Source organism: Muntiacus reevesi, chromosome 18 (assembly GCF_963930625.1).
Source record: "Muntiacus reevesi chromosome 18, mMunRee1.1, whole genome shotgun sequence".
Classification (NCBI taxonomy): domain Eukaryota; kingdom Metazoa; phylum Chordata; class Mammalia; order Artiodactyla; family Cervidae; genus Muntiacus; species Muntiacus reevesi.
Window position 1 is genome coordinate 43,039,684 of NC_089266.1, and position 17,089 is coordinate 43,056,772.

Genomic DNA, 17,089 nt, shown 5'->3' on the forward strand with positions numbered 1-17,089 from the left:
TTATCTGTGCTGTCATTTTATTATTTCTTTCCTTCTAGCTTTGGGTTTCATTTGTTCTTGTTTTTCTATCTAATTCCTTAAATTGTAAAGTTAGATTGTTAATTGGAAATTTTCCTTGTTTCTAATGTAAGCATTTATAGCTACCAATTTCCCCTTAACACTGCTTTCACTGCATCCCATAAGCTTTGATATGTTGTGTTTTCATTTTTACTTGTCTTTAAGTATCTTCTAATGTCCCTTGTGAGTTTGTCTTTGAAGCACTGGTTGTTTAAAAATGTACTTTTGATTTCCACAGTTTGGTGAATTTTCCAGTTTTACTTTTCCAGATTTCCAATTTCATTCCATTGTAGTCAGAGAAGATACCTTGTATATCTCTCTTTTAATTTATTGAGATGTTATCTGTGGGCTTCCCTGGTGGTTCAGATGGTAAAGTATCCACCTGCAATGTGGGAGACCTGGGTTTGATCCTTGGATCAAAGATCCCTTGGGAAGATCCCCTGGAGGAGGGCATGGCAGCCCACTCCAGTGTTCTTCCTGGAGAACCCATGGACAGAGGAGCCTGGCGGGCTACAACTGAGGGACTAAGCGCAGCACAGCAGTGGTGACACAGTGGTGAAGCATCAGCCTGTCAGTGCGGGAGATGTGGGTTTGGATCGGAAAGTTGATCTGGAGAAAGAAATGGCAACCTGCTTTGCCTGGGAAATCTCATGGACAGAGGAGCCTGGCATGCTATACAGTCCATGAGGTTGCAAAAAAGTTATACATGACTTATGCCTAAACAACAGTTGTGGCCTTACCTATGGTTTAACCTGGAAAATGTCCCATGTACACTTGGAGAGGACTGTGTATTCTGTTGCTGGGTAGAGCATTTTTGTATATGTATATTTGGTCTAATTGGTTTATTATGTTGTTAGAGTCCTCTATTTCTTGACTTACCTTCTGTCTGGTTGTTTTCTCCACTATTGGGAGTGGAGTCTCACAATATTGAAGTCTCCCAACTATTCCTGTAGAACTGTCTATTTCTTCCTTCAATTCTGTCAGTTTTTGCTTCATGTATTTTGATGGTCTGTCAGCTGTATAAATGTTTATAATCTGTCGTATTACTGTATTGAACCTTGTATTAACTTACGATGTTCTCCTCTGTATTCATAGCTTTTTAAAGTCTGCTTTCTGTTACTTTGGGTTTCCCTGGTGTCTCAGATGGTAAAGAATCTGCCTGCAATGCCTGAGACCTAGGTTCGATCTCTGGGTTGGGAAGATCCCCTGGAGAAAGAAATGGCAACCCACTCCGGTATTCTTGGGCTACAGTCCATGGAATTGCAGAGAGTTGGACACAGCTGATCAACTAACACTGACTTTCACTCGGTGTTTTATTAAGTCTAGCCCTACCCCTTTTATTTTTTTAAAGGCTACACTCTTTTGACAACAGTATGGAATATTATTTTCCATTCCTTCATCTTCAACCTATTTGTGTCTTTGGATGTCGAGTGAGTCTCCTTTAGGCAGCTTATGATTGGATCATGTGTTTTTATCCATTTTGCCATATCTCTGTTTTTTGATTGGAGGGTTTAATCTAATTGCATTTTAAGTAATTACTGATAAGAGGGGACTTACTGTTGTCATGGTGCTGTTTGTTCTCTATATGCCCTGTAGCTTTTTCAGTCCCGCATTTCCTACATTACTGTCTTCTTTTGTGTTTACTTTTTGTAGTGAAATGTTTAAATTTCTTTCTTGTTTCCTTTTTGTATATTCTGTGGCTATTTTCTTTGTGGTTACCAGAGAGATTACATTTAATACCCTAATGCTATAACACTTATTTGTTATAAAACCCTCTGAGTTTTGACAAATGCACAGATGCATGTAATCGTCATCGTGGTCAAGATACAGGAAGTTTCATTACCCTCCAAAATTCTCTTGTACCTCTTTGACCATGAGGGGAGGTGGTGGCAAATTCTGAGAGGACATCTGTTGTCTTGCAGAGGAGAGTCGTCTGAATTGTCTTCAAACAAGCATGGGGAGTGCTTGCTTTTAGTAAGCAGTAATGGGCCACTCCTGTAGACTTAGAGGGTTCAAGAGAATTTGGAGATAAAAGATTTGGGGGAGCACCAACCCAGATGTTTCTGTTACACCTGTCAGAGTCTTACTGTTCTTTGTCAAACACAGCTCTGATCTTGGCATAGCAGGCCTTCCTTGTTTGGAAATTTAACTTTTGGAGCCCAGCAACTGTCTGGTCTAGATTTCTTTGCCTTCCTCTTGGAGAAGAGACGAGGGTGTCTTTGTGTACTTTCAGAGGCCTTTTGGCTTTCATACTTAGATTCCAGTTAGCAGTCAATTAGCTTTTTGTTATCTTTTCTTGCAGAACTCAAATAGTTTAGTAATATTCTTCCAAATCAGTTGTTTTCGAGGTTACTTTTTCTCCTTCATTGCCAGCTTTAAATTCCTGTGTTAGTACCTACTCCACCTGCCTTGAGAGCCTAGTGCAGGATGTTCATTAAGATGTTCCTTTGGGATGAACACTTGCGAGGAGGGAGAATTGGGCAGATGCAAAATTCATGGTGCAGTGCAGGCCTGGCATCAGATTTGGCCAACCCCTTTGGGAAGCTTTGGCATGAGAATGGGCCCTTTTGAGTTTCTCAGAAACTGAGGTGTTTAGGCCTTTATATTGCCATACCAGTTAGTTGGGTTAGTTAGTATAGGAAGAGTATCATCTGGGCATCAGCATTCTCTGCAGGTGAGGTGCGCCCTGTGGGACTGACTAAGAGTTAAGTCCTTCCTGAAGGGGGGCTGAGCAGTGCCTCAGTATCTACCAAAAATTCCCCTGTATCCACAGGAGTGAACAGTTTGTTTCTGTCTTTTTAGTATCATTAACCCATGGATTTAAATATGTATATATTTAGCAAAATTTCCTTGACTTAAGTATGTATGGGATGATACACAAATGTATGTAAATATACAGCTCAATAAGTGTTTGCCAAGTAAACACACCGGTGTAACTGCTCCACAGATCAGGAACTAAAACAATGCTAGCAATCCAGGAGTTCCTCCTCCCCCTCCTTTTCCTTCTGGTCATTACTTGCTCTTTCCAAGGGTCTCTGTTATCCTGATTTGAATTTAACGTATTTTTGAATTTGTGTAACATTCATCCATAAGGGATCGTTTGTTTTGACTTCTTTCAGTATTTGTGAATTTAAACTTGTAATTGTAAGTCATTTATTCCCTTTGCTATAGAGTTTTCCTTTGTTTGAATATACTCTTTTTGAAAACCATTTCTGTTGTTGATAGACATTTGGAGTGTTTCCAGTTTTTGAAAATTATGAAATCATGGCTATAAACGTTGCTGAACATATCTTTTGGTGGACATATGTACACATTTCTGTTGGTTATATACCTATTCAAGTTATTGAGTACAGTTGGTCTCCGTATCCATGGGTTCCACATTTGTGGATTCAAACAATGCAGATAATTTTTTGGGGAAAAAATTCCAGAAAGTTCCAAAAAGCAAAACTTGCATTTGCCAAGCAACTGGCAACTATTTACATAGCATTGCGTTGTATTTACATGGCATTTATATCATATTAAGTATTATAAGTAATCTAGAGGTGATTTAAAGTATACGTAAGGATGGGCAAAGTTACCTGGGCTTCTCTGGAGGCTCAGCGGTAAAGAATATGCCTGAAGTACAGGAGTCCTGCAGGAGATGAGGGCTTGATCCCTGGGTCGGGAAGATCTCCTGGAGTTGGAAATGGCCACCCACTCTAGTATTCTTACCTGGAGAATCCCATGGACAGAGGAGCCTGGTAGGCCACAGTCCATGGGGTTGCAAAGACTCTGACACGATTGAGTGACTAAACAACAGCAAAGGATATGCATAGGTTATGTGCAAATAGTGTGTTTTATATAAGGGACTTGAGCATCACAGATTTTTGTGTACTCTGGACTCCCAAACCAGTGTCCTGTAGATTTGGAGGGATGACTGTATGTATATGCTCCATGTTAGTAGCTAATGACAGTCTTCCAAAGTAGTTACTGATTTATGCTCGTACATTTAATGTATGAAAGTTCCAGTTGCTGTGGTTTTCCCTGTTTATTTAGGATGTTAGCTTCTTGACTGTATAATTAAGAACTGGCTGTACTTAGGAGGGTTCCTCTTTCTTTTAACAGGTTATGTACTCTAATTTTTTGTCTTCTGAAGCTGTGAGATTTTGAATTTCTTTTCTGCTTTTCAGAAGTTCTGGCTTAGCTTTTTTACCCCTTTCCACCCAATTACGCATTTGAGACTCCCTCATGTTTTCAGTTTTGTCACTCTAGCTCTCAGTGACAACCGAAATCTCTGATGGTTCCTCTTTCCTTCCTTCCACAGACGTACTTGCTTGGGAAAGGCATATTTCTGAGTCTCTCTATCTTTTTTTTTTTTGGCCCAGATTCTGCAAATGCCCCAGTGGGAGGTGGTGGGGGTCTGTGGAAACAGCTGCAAAAGATCACCTTACCTCCACATAGTTCACCGTTTTTTTTTTTGAAGCTTATCCTCTCTAGGCCTCATTCCCTCAGTAACTCTCTAAAATCTTGAAACAGTTGATTTTTGTATTTTATCTTTTTTGTGTGTGAGTTAGGGGGAGGGAAGGGTTATTTTGCTGTGAAGTACTCTACCTTACATGGAAGCAAAAGTATGAATTAACACATAATTGATGTTTAATTTAAAATTGTTGTCCTTAGTGTTCAAATTATTCCCTTTTTGACCAGTGGGAGCCTTTTCAAAATATATTCCTGAGTCTTTTTTGACTCGACCTTTTGATAGCTTTCTTTGGCAGCTTTCTTGCTATCTGGTATGACAAGGTATTCCAGGTTTACCATGTACCTTTTTGCTTCAGATGTGGAATCAGCAGTTTTCTGAAGGGGTCCCGATTCCTTTGACCAGGAAGTGGTATCTCAAGATCATTACTGCAGGGGTTGAACATTGTTTCTAGGCATTTTCAGCAAATAAAAGTAGAAAAACATATTTCATTTTCTTCATACAAGATAAACTATAGTTAAAAATTGATATATCAGTAGATATTTTCAATTTCAGTTCAAGGCTACAGAGTTTTTACTTTACTATTCCTCTCCTGAGGGTCTCAGTTTTTAATAACACCAGTAGTGATAGAATTAAAATATCACCTAATCTCTCATTTCCTTGATCCCACAATATGTACAGAATCAAGATTTATCTTCATTTTCTTTGTCCCAAGAGTATATTCCATTATGAATCTATAGTCAACCTAGTATGATTATTAGAATAGTTCTTCTGTTCATGATTATGCCAATAAAAGCTTAGATATGAGTTTTGGTTCATTTGTTTATTTTTTTATTTTTTAGTATTTTATTTAATTTTATGTTTACATAAATTACATAATTTTAAAATAAAATGTACAAAAACCAGGGAATGTAGATTCTATCCTTGTCACCTTTATTTTCTTCCGTTTCCTAAAGATAACCACTTAGAAGCGTTTGTATTTCATCTTCAGTTATTGTATGTGTGAAGATTTGTGTGTGTGTATTTATTTCTCCTCCCCCTTCCTAGATGAATGGTAGCATACTATATATCCTTTTCTTCATCCTGTTTTTTCTTTTTTTTCTTTTTTCATTTATCTTTATTGGAGGCTAATTACTTTACAATATTGTAGTGGTTTTTGTCATACATTGACATGAATCAGCCATGGATTTACATTTATTCCCCATCCTGATCCCCCCTCCCACCTCTCTCTCTACCCGATCCCTCTGGGTCTTCCCAGTGCACCAGGCCCGAGCACTTGTCTCATGCATCCAACCTGGGCTGGTGATCTGTTTCACCCTAGATAATACACATGTTTCGATGCTGTTCTCTCAGATCATTCCACCCTCGCCTTCTTCCACAGAGTCCTAAAGTCTGTTCTGTACTTCTGTGTCTCTTTTTCTGTTTTGCATATAAGGTTATCATTACCATCTTTCTAAATTCCATATATATGTGTTAGTATGCTGTAATGTTCTTTATCTTTCTGGTTTACTTCACTCTGTATAATGGGCTCCAGTTTCATCCATCTCATTAGAACTGACTCAAATGAATTCTTTTTAACAGCTGAGTAATATTCCACGGTGTATATGTACCATAGCTTCCTTATCCATTCGTCTGCTGATGGGCATCTAGGTTGCTTCCATGTCCTGGCTATTATAAGCAGTGCTGCAATGAACATTGGGGTGCACATGTCTCTTCAGATCTGGTTTCCTCAGTGTGTATGCCCAGAAGTGGGATTGCTGGGTCATATGGCAGTTCTATTTCCAGTTTTTTAAGAAATCTCCACACTGTTCTCCACAGCGGCTGTACTAGTTTGCATTCCCACCAACAGTGTAAGAGGGTTCCCTTTTCTGCACACCCTCTCCAGCATTTTTTGCTTGTAGACTTTTGGATAGCAGCCATCCTGACTGGCGTGTAATGGTACCTCATTGTGGTTTTGATTTGCATTTCTCTGATAATGAGTGATGTTGAGCATCTTTTCATGTGTTTGTTAGCCGTCTGTATGTCTTCTTTGGAGAAATGTCTGTTTAGTTCTTTGGCCCATTTTTTCATTGGGTCATTTATTTTTCTGGAATTGAGCTGCAGGAGTTGCTTGTATATTTTTGAGATTAATCCTTTGTCTGTTGCTTCATTTGCTATTATTTTCTCCCAATCTGAAGGCTGTCTTTTCACCTTGCTTATAGTTTCCTTTGTTGTGCAAAAGCTTTTAAGTTTCATTAGGTCCCATTTGTTTATTTTTGCTTTTATTTCCAATATTGTGGCAGGTGGGTCATAGAGGATCCTGCTGTGATTTATGTTGGAGAGTGTTTTGCTTATGTTCTCCTCTAGGAGTTTTATAGTTTCTGTTCTTACATTTAGATCTTTAATCCATTTTGAGTTTATTTTTGTATATGGTGTTAGAAAGTGTTCTAGTTTCATTCTTTTACAAGTGCTTGACCAGTTTTCCCAGCACCACTTGTTAAAGAGGTTGTCTTTTTTCCATTGTATATCCTTGCCTCCTTTGTTGAAGATAAGGTGTCCATAGGTTCGTGGATTTATCTCTGGACTTTCTATTCTGTTTCATTGATCTATATTTCTGTCTTTGTGCCAGTACCTTACTGTCTTGATGACTGTGGCTTTGTAGTAGAGCCTGAAGTCAGGCAGGTTGATTCCTCAAGTTCCATTCTTCTTTCTCAAGATTACTTTGGCTATTCAAGGTTTTTTGTATTTCCATACAAATTGTGAAATTATTTGTTCTAGTTCTGTGAAAAATACTGTTGGTAGCTTGACAGGAATTGCATTGAATCTATAGATTGCTTTGGGTAGTATAGCCATTTTGACAATATTGATTCTTCCAATCCATGAACAAGGTATATTTCTCCATCTGTTTGTTTCCTCTTTGATTTCTTTCATCAGGGTTTTATAGTTTTCTATGTATAGGTCTTTTGTTTCTTTAGGTTGATATACTCCTAAGTATTTTATTCTTTTTGTTGCAATGGTGAATGGTAACTTAAAGATATATCTGGAGACTGTTTCATAGTTTGATGAATTTTGACTCACTTTTGTCATTTTTTAAATATTACATTTATACAAGTCTTTTATTTAAGTCATTTAAATTCTGTGGTCTGTGTTATTTGCTCTCTCAGCATATATTTTGGTGTTTCAGGAGGTTCGTATATTAGGGTTCAGTCAGTGAAGCTGATTGTGTGATGGGGTAAGCGACTTATGGAAATTAGACCACGTACAATTTTGAGAGGACTTGTGAAAATCTAGAAAGAGGAGTTGGAAGGTCAGAGAAAAGGAGTCACTGACCGTCCTCTGACTCAGTGGCAATGAATGGACCAGTTGGGGATTTCAGGGAAATCTGAGAAGCTGCTGCAGGGACTATGTGGGAGAAACTTAAGGTGCGCCACATGGAGAGCTCTTGCTGTGTTTCATTGCCCACTGTGTGGATTTTCAGCTAAGCATCTGGTGGTAGGTTTGTGCCACTGCTCACCCAACAAAAACCAGCAATTTTTTTTTTTCTGTTGGTTATTTTTATATTGATTCCTTTGTACAGTACTCTAATTTCCTCCCTTTTTTGGGAGGGGAAGTTGTTATACAGTGGTTTTCTTCTATAAGCAGTATTGAAGTTAGCTAGTAACCTATTCTCATCTCCTTCTCAGCCAGCATTTGGTTTAAAATAATGTCCTTTTTTTCTTAGTACCATAAGGCAGTCCATATGCCAAGAGATACTTTGTTGTATATTCTCACTACTCTTTCCCAATTTTGATAACTGTACCATATCTATACTGTCATTAGATTTAGCAGTTACATAGTGTGTTTTCTCCCTTATCATTATTTATTTTCAGTTCTTTCAGTAAATATATATTTATTGGTCCCTCATAGTATAGATGTGTCTTCTGTTATTTTGGTTGATTGAAGCATATTGTCTAGTAGATTTCTCAGGAAAGGCTCAAGGGAACAATATTTCCTGGGCTCATGCAATTCATAACAGTTTGATTATCAGCATTTTACTTGGAAGTCAGTTTGCCTGCATGTAAAATCCTTCGTTTACTCTATCTTCTCTTGAGAATCTTAAAATGTTATTTCATTTTTTTATTAGCATATAGTATTGTCAAAGTCTGAGGACAGTCTAATTTTTGTTTTTTGTGTAAGTGACTTTCTCTTTCTGCCTGAATGTTGAAAAGATTTTGTTTCTTTCTTTCTTATTCACAGAAGATCAATAGTTTTACTAAAATATGACCTGGTATTGGTCATTCTGGGTTAGTTTTTCCAGATAGGTGGTGTGCCTTTATATAGTTTGAAATATTAAAAAAAATTATCAGCAAACTTTGCTTGAATTCGTTCATAATATCCATTCTGCTCCATTTATTTCATTTCCTTCTTTGAGGACTCCTGTTACACATATGTTGGATCTTGCTTGCCTGTTTTCTCTGTCACTTTATTGTAAATGCCCCATCTCATTTTCCTTCTCATTTTTTTGAATATTAGAATTTTCCTCCAATTTACCTTTCTCTCTTAAAGCATTATATTTTGTTTTATTTACTCTTAATATCTTCTGGTTAGTCTTCACTTCTGAAATGATTTTTTTTCTAATTCTTTCCTGAATTTTGTCAACTTATTTGTAATTCTAATTTATTTCATATCTTTAGTCATTTAAAAACTTCTCTTGGCTCATTTTGAATTAATAATTTACAGTTTCATCTGTTGGTGAACATATCTTTTTGGCATGTTTTCATTTTCTGTAGCAATGCTGTTCTGTCTCTTATTCTTTTTTCTCAAAATAGTTTCACATCTGACTTGACTACAGTGTTTTCTGTTGCTCATTTTTATGTGAAATTAATTTTCCTGAATTGTTAGGAGAGAAATGTGGGCCAGACAGCTTTCTGTCTTCATGGCTCTGGAGCGCTTCTATTGCTTTCATGAAGTTAAATACATCATCTCATTCTTTGTAAGCTCTTTTGGCTTTCTTCTCTTTTCCACCTTTGATTGGGATCTTTTTCCTTTGCCCCTGTTATTCTTAACTGTTTTCAATTTGGAGTATGTCTCAGCAATTTCTTCTCAATGTGGTCTTCATCCTCGAAGTGGGTGTTTCTTTAGCTGGTTAGTTTAGAACTGTGCTGTTCAATGAGTACAATGGCTACTTAATGTTAAGTTTAAGTAAAATAAATGTAAATAGAATTAAACATTTGATTCCTTACTTGCATTAGCCATGTAACAAATGCTTAAGCTTAGTAGCCATATTTGGCTAGTGACTACTGTAATGAGCATTGTTGATACAGTGCCTCACCACAGAAAGTTCTATTAGACAGTGATGGTTTAAAGTGTGCTTTCTTCTTTTCAAAGTTTATAATAGACTTTTTGCACATAAGTGCCAGTTGCTGTGTGCAAAACCCCCTCTGTGTTTCAGCTAAGCTCTAAACTTGTCCTGCTGTACATTTCATTCAGGATGTAATACAATTTTGGGATTTTCCTCTTGTCAGTTCAGTTCAGGCGCTCAATCATGTCTGACTCTTTGCGACCCCATGAACCTCAGCATGCAGGCCTCCCTGTCCATCACCAACTCCTGGAGCCTACCCAAACTCATGCCCATTGAGTCGGTGATGCCATCCGACCATCTCATCCTCTGTTGTCCCTTTCTCCTCCTGCCTTCAATCTTTTCCAGCATGTCTTTTCAAATAAGTCAGCTCTTCGTATCAGGTGGCCAAAGTACTGGAGTTTCAACTTCAACATCAGTCCTTCCAATGAGCATTCAGGACTGATCTCCTTTAGGATGGACTGGTTGGATCTCCTTGCAGTCCAAGGGACTCTCAAGAGTCTTCTCCAATACCACAGTTCAAAAGCATCAATTCTTCGGCATTCAGCTTTCTTTATAGTCCAACTCTCACATCCATACATGACTACTGGAAAAACAGTAGCCATGACTAGAAGGACGTTTGTTGGCAACATAATATCTCTGCTTTTTAATATGCTATCTAAGTTGGTCATAACTTTTCCTCCAAGGAGCAAATGTCTTAATTTCATGGCTGCAGTCACCATCTGCAGTGATTTTGGAGCCCAAGAAAATAAAGTCTGTCACTGTTTCTACTGTTTCTCCATCTATTTGCCACGAAGTGATGGGACCAGATGCCATGATCTTAGTTTTCTGAATGTTGAGCTTTAAGCCAACTTTTTCACTCTCCTCTTTCACTTTCATCCAAACTCTTTAGTTCTTCACTTTCTGCCATAAGGGTGGTGTCATCTGCATATCTGAGGTTATTGATATTTCTCTCAGCAATCTTGATTCTAGCTTGTGCTTCTCCCAGTCCAGTATTTCTCATGATGCTGTCTGCATATACATCAAATAAGCAGAGTGACAGTATACAGCCTTAACGTACTCCTTTCCCTATTTGGAACCAGTCGATTGTTTCATGTCCAGTTGCAAGTATTGCTTCTTGACCGGAACAGATTTCTCAGGAGGCAGGTCAGGTGGTCTGGTATACCCATCTCTTGAAGACCTTTCCAAAGTTTGTTGTGATCCACACAGTCAAAGGCTTTGGCTTAGTCAATAAAGCAGAAGTAGATGTTTTTCTGTAACTCTCTTGCTTTCTCGATGATCCAACGGATGTTTTTCAATTTGATCTCTGGTTCCTCTGCCTTTTCTAAATCCAGCTTGAAGTTCTAAATCTGGAAGTTAATGGTGCACATACTGTTGAAGCCTGGCTTAGAGAATTTTGAGCATTACTTTGCTTGCGTGTGAGATGAGTGCAATTGTGTGGTAGTTTGAGCATTCTTTGGCATTGCCTTTCTTTGGAATTGGAATGAAAACTGACCTTTTCCAGTCCTGTGGCCACTGCTGAGTTTTCCAAATTTGCTAGCATATTGAGTGCAGCACTTTCACAGCATCATCTTTTAGGATTTGAAATAGCTCAACTGGAATGTCCTCACCTCCACTAGCTTTGTTCATAGTGATGCTTCTTAAGACCCACTGGACTTCACATTCCAGGATGTCTGGCTGTAGGTGAGTGATCACACCAGTGTGATTATCTGGGTTGTGAAGATCTTTTTTGTATAGTCCTTCTATGTGTTCTTGCCACCTCTTCTTAATATCTTCTGCTTCTGTTAGGCCCATAACATTTCTGTCCTTTATTGTGCCCATCTTTGCATGAAGTATTCCCTTGGTATCTCTAATTTTCTTGAAGAGATCTCTAGTCTTTCCCGTTTGCTTGTTTTCCTCTATTTCTTTGCATTGATCACTGAGGAAGGCTTTCTTATCTCTCCTTGCTATTCTTTGGAACTCTGCATTCAAATGGGTTATACCTTTCCTTTTCTCCTTTGCCTTTCACATCTCTTCTTTTCACAGCTATTTGTAAGGCCTCCTCAGACAACCATTTTGCCTTTTTGCATTATCAATGTGTATGATCGTATTACCATTTTCTTAATAGTTCTGGGTTTATTTTCTATAGGTCTTTCCCTTCTCTTGTGTTTCCTGCCTAGAGAAGTTCCTTTAGCACTTGTTGTAAAGCTGATTTGGTGGTGCTGAATTCTCTTAACTTTTGCTTGTCTGGAAAGGTTTTGATTTCTCCATCAAATCTGAAGGAGAGTCTTATTGGGTAGAGTATTCTTGGTTATAGGTTCTTCCCTTTCATAATTTTAAATATATTGTGCCATTCCCTTCTGGCTTGTTGAAAAATTGGCTGATGACTTGATGGTAGTTTCCTTGTATGTTATTTATTGTTTTTCCCTTGTTGCTTTTAATATTACCTTTGTCTTTAATTTTTTGTCAGTTTGATTGCTATGTGTTTCCGTGTGTTCCTCCTTGGCTTTATCCTGCCTGCAACTTTCTGTGCTTCCTAGACTTGGTTGACTATTTCCCTTCCCATGTTAGGGAAGTTTTCAGCTATTATCTTTTCAAACATTATTTAGTATTTCTTTACCGTCAAGTTCATCAGATGATTAACTGACTAAGAAAATTTGGACATGCTGTTTGGTCTCTTTCCACTTTTTGTTGCACCATTTTAAAAAGGAAGCTGAACTTAAGTTTGTTTTTTCATGGAGAAACTTCATCAATATTCTCTGTTAGTGTTAGTGGGATCTAATGTTTAAACAGTAAATATATTTGTCATGCTTTCAAAACAGAATGCTGCTCTTAAACCGATTAGAGATGAACTTCTTTGTAGTGCAGATTAGTTCATTCTCAGAAAAGTGTGGTCCCCTTAAAGGGTATTTTTTTCCATGAGATTTATCTTTTTGTCATTCTGTTACTCCCTCACCTGTGTACCTGAGGGTGATTATCTTACCTGAGTCAGTTTTACTATGTATATTGTAGGCTATACAGTTTGTTTTGTTTTTTGAACAATCTGGAGTTATTTGCCATTATTGACTAGAGGTCTAAGGCATAGATTTTCTTGATCTATTGTTTTTTTTGATGCTTGAGTCAATATATAAGGGAAAAGATTGTTTGCATTTTATTGCAGACATTTTTCTCTGAAATAATTTTTAGCTTCAATGAAGTAGCTCTATTTCTGTGAGTCATCATTCTGTCTCATATAGTGCTGGGTAAAGATTTAATTTTGTAAATAAAGATTTATGACTTCTAGAACGCTTAAAAAATTGAAATTTCTGCAGAATTTTAGTTTTGCTATAAATTTCTTTATATATTGAAAATTGGAGCTTCAGCTACAAATATATGTAATTGTGGTTGATAAAATGTTCCTAAAATCTCATGATTTTTCAATGAGAAATAGATTTCTCATTAGTCATTTTAAAATGTAAGTTTACATGTTTTTTTTTTTTTTCCTCAGCTTCCAATAAAAACAGGACAGCAGAACACACATACCAAAGTCAGTACTGAACACAACAAGGAATGTCTTATCAATATTTCCAAATACAAGTTTTCTTTGGTTATAAGTGGCCTCACCACTATCTTAAAGAATGTTAACAATATGGTGAGTATTTGCATTACTGTTTTATGGGGGAATTTGGTTTGTTTTCTATTTTAAAATTTGGGCCAACATATTTTGAAGTATGTAAAGTCATTTTCTGTGGATTCTGGATGTAAAGATTTATCTTAATTTGTGGATAAGTGCAGATAACCTTTTAGCTTTCTTTTTAGATTTTAATTCTTTTGTTTTAGATACCTGTCTTATTTGTGACTCTTATCTACTGTTCCATTTTTCTGAAATTCGAATTTCATACAGATTTTGTCATATATGAATTGACTGTAGTAATCTATTCAAATCTTTTCCATAGCTTGTCATTTGAATATTTACATATCAGATTGTCCTAGCCCGAAGGAGTTGGTAAATAAAATACGACTTTGTAGTCCTAAAATGTGAAGATTTGTGAAGATACTGTTTATTTCCTTCCTCCTGTAACCTGTGGCAGATTCCATTGTAGAGAGTCTCTGTTGAAACAGTTTTCCTCAGATACCAATTTCATCCAGTATTTCCACTGTCAAAAGCTCATAATTGCTTCTTTTATTCCTTATTTTATAAAATTTGTTTACACTCTCTAGACTTCAGCATACTCCTGCTGTTTTCTCTGTGTACATTTGAGCATACATTTTTGTTCCTGTCTCTGTCAGGTGATTCTTTCCTCTGTGTTAATTCCTATCTAACATCGCCTTCATACTCTCTTGATTAACTCCTAAACTGCTCAGCTTGTTTTGCGCATTTAAAACCACAATTTTTATTGTTTGTATTGAGCAATGAAACTGATTCCTGGTTGTAGATTGTGAAAATCAGTAAGTACCATTTTCATAGTCATATCATCTTTGGTGTGTTTTCTTTCTAAAAAGTTGATTGGAAGATATCCCAGACTTACAAAATTGGTAAACTGGAGGTGTGGTCAGTCATTTGCTTTACAAAGATATTTTCTCTTTATGGAAAAAAATTAAAATTTTCTGAAAAATGCAGAACCTTTTATAAACATATATAGTGCTTTACAGAAATACATTTAAGATTTTATGGAGCTGTTCTGTTACACAGTGTGTGGGTCATAGTGATAGGATTTTGCTTATATAAATAAGTGGACATGTTTCCAGTTAGACTGAAAATGTTTTAGTATTTGGACCCTTCTTTTAAAAATGAAAACAATACTGCGATATTGGCATTCATTTCGTGCTTATTGAGTAAATTAAATTGTGGAAGCCATACTCTCTTGTTGGTAAATAGTATAGTGAATGCTTAAGACTTATTGTAGTTGATATTACAGCATTTTGTTGCTATTAGAGTTTAGGCTTTGATTTTTTGATTATTTTGTGGCATCAAAGTTTGGTTAAATGTTTAACATTCTAGTAAAGATCTATATATCTAAATCCTATATATTTAAAAAATATTGTTCAAACCTAAATTATACTTAAAAACTAGCGGAACATGGGATTTTCCTAATGTTACCATCTCTTTAGTGGTGTTCATTTCAAAGTACATTTACTACATATTTTAAAAGTATAAACCAGAGTATCTTTTACTGTGGCAGACTAATGGCAGATTGTAGTAAATTCCAGCATTTTTGTTTGCCTGAGAATTAATTTTGTGTGAGCATTAGGATAAAATCAGAAATAATAGATTTAAAAATAGTATAATCTGGGAGATAAAATAGCAGACTGTTGATTTTCTTGATCCTTAGTCCCTCATTTTTCAGATGTGTGCTGATTCATAGTGGGGAGTAATAACCAACTTTTGTGTTCTGAATATCTTTTCTTTTAGAGGATATTTGGAGAAGCTGCTGAAAAAAATTTGTATCTCTCTCAGTTGATTATATTGGATACACTGGAAAAATGTCTTGCTGGGGTAGGTGAATCTATTCTTGAATAGGCATGTTTTATGAATTCAGTTTTGAGAGTGATCTGATGTACTGAAGGAAGCATAGGTGTGGACAAGGAGAAGAGTCATGGACTAAAACACAGGAAAAGGAATTTTGTTAGCAGAGCTGACAGGGTAGCATAAAGTAAAATTATATTCTCATCTTTTGTAAATTAAATAAACATTAAGACTGCTTATAAGTAATAAAATTTATATTTATAAAGTATAAAGTTAAGTTGGAGTCATATCTGTCAGGTTTTTTAGAAAAGATTTTATAGAAAAGTCACTATTTCATTTAATTAATTTCTCCAGTGGTTAGGCCTGTGGCATTGCTTGGCTGTCAAAGAGTGTGATGTTAAAGACCATGAGAATCTTATTTCCCCCTGTATGAATCTGATTTTAATATTTTACTTTTCAAATTTATGTTAAAAGAGAACTTAAATTTAAGCTGTTATATTGCTGATAGATCCTACCTTAAAAACACTTTTTATGTAAATATGAACATGTAAAATAGATACGTGAAGGAGTGTGTATGTGTGTGTGTGTGAGTCACTCAGTCGTGTCTGACTTTGTGACCACAGAGATTGTAGTCCACCAGGCTTCTCTGTCCATGGAATTCTCCTTGCAAGAATACTGGAATGGGTTGCCATTCCCTTCTCCAAGAGATCTTCCCAGTCCAGGGATTGAACCCTGGTATTCTGCATTGTAGGCAAATTCTTTACCATCTGAGCTACCAGGGAAGCCCATGTGGAGGAATAGTTAAATACAAAACAGTTGTTTCTCACGTTTCCTCTAAATAGTTATTTCAGAGTTTTCAACCATGACTTAATTAGAATTTTCTCAAGAAAATTGGTTGTATAAAGCATAGTGTTTCTATATTTCAACAGCTTAAACTCTTCATGGAAAATAGTAGGAGTTTATATAAATACATAAATTTTATATTTATTTTTTAAATTATTTTATATTTATTCATATTAAATTTTATATTAATACTTTATTACCTCCATTTTAAAGATCTTTCTCTTCAATATGTATTGGGGTTAACTTATTTCTTAGAAGATTATAATCTCCCTTCCTTTGACCTATCTTTTGCTTTTATTCTAAATTGCTTCTCTCTTTCACATGTTGAAGTTGTTCTCTGTAGTAAACCTAGACGAGAAAGGACATTGACATATGAGCACTGATCCATTGAGAAGAGAGAAAACAGTCACAAGTGTTTAAGGAATGTGTAGGACAGGGAGTTGGACAATACATACACTTCACACAACGATAGATCCTTCGGGGAGAGAACTATTTTGGACGATAGGCCACAAAACCTAAGCATGATGTTGTATATTCTTTTATTGACCCTTATCCATATTCCTAAATTGTGAGACAATGCTTACAAATTTTCTACTTAAATTGAGGGTGAGCTAATTTTGTTTTAGCTTTCTGTTGTCTGTTGATTTGTGATGAGCTGTCATTCATTTGTAAAATGTGGTGGAAGAGCAAAAAACCTGTTAAATGCTTAATAGGATGATGAAATTTTGAAGATACATGATTATTTTTTTTTTCAACTTCTCTTGAATCAATTTTTTGTAGTGATTTTACTACTTTTTAGTTACCAATACATCTCTGACACCCATGTTTGAATGGGAGTAGGCTGGTTTATTGCCTCTTCAGTTCTACATCTTTTCTCCATTAACATTTATAATCAAGAGGTGCTAGTAAATGTGTTTTGGAGATTGATCACTGATATCATTGGCCTCAGTTTAATTTGACACTCTTTGGAGATAACCAAAATGAAGCTCTACTA

At 36.3% G+C, this 17,089-nt stretch overlaps 1 protein-coding gene across 9 annotated transcripts in view; it reads left to right on the forward strand.

Annotated features, from left to right (window-relative positions):
• The window catches only part of NF1 (neurofibromin 1), a 240,955-nt gene that overhangs the window by 42,783 nt on the left and 181,083 nt on the right, over positions 1–17,089 (forward strand). For 8 of the 9 annotated variants that reach the window (XR_010659685.1, XM_065910020.1, XM_065910026.1 and 5 more), the window contains exons 2-3: positions 13,294–13,437; positions 15,199–15,282. Coding sequence is in view for 8 of the 9 variants with exons in the window: in XM_065910020.1 (XP_065766092.1) it covers positions 13,294–13,437; positions 15,199–15,282 (228 nt within the window). In the remaining variant the exon portion in view is untranslated. The remainder of the gene's footprint in view (positions 1–13,293; positions 13,438–15,198; positions 15,283–17,089) is intronic. The other variant, XM_065910025.1, reaches the window with a different exon arrangement.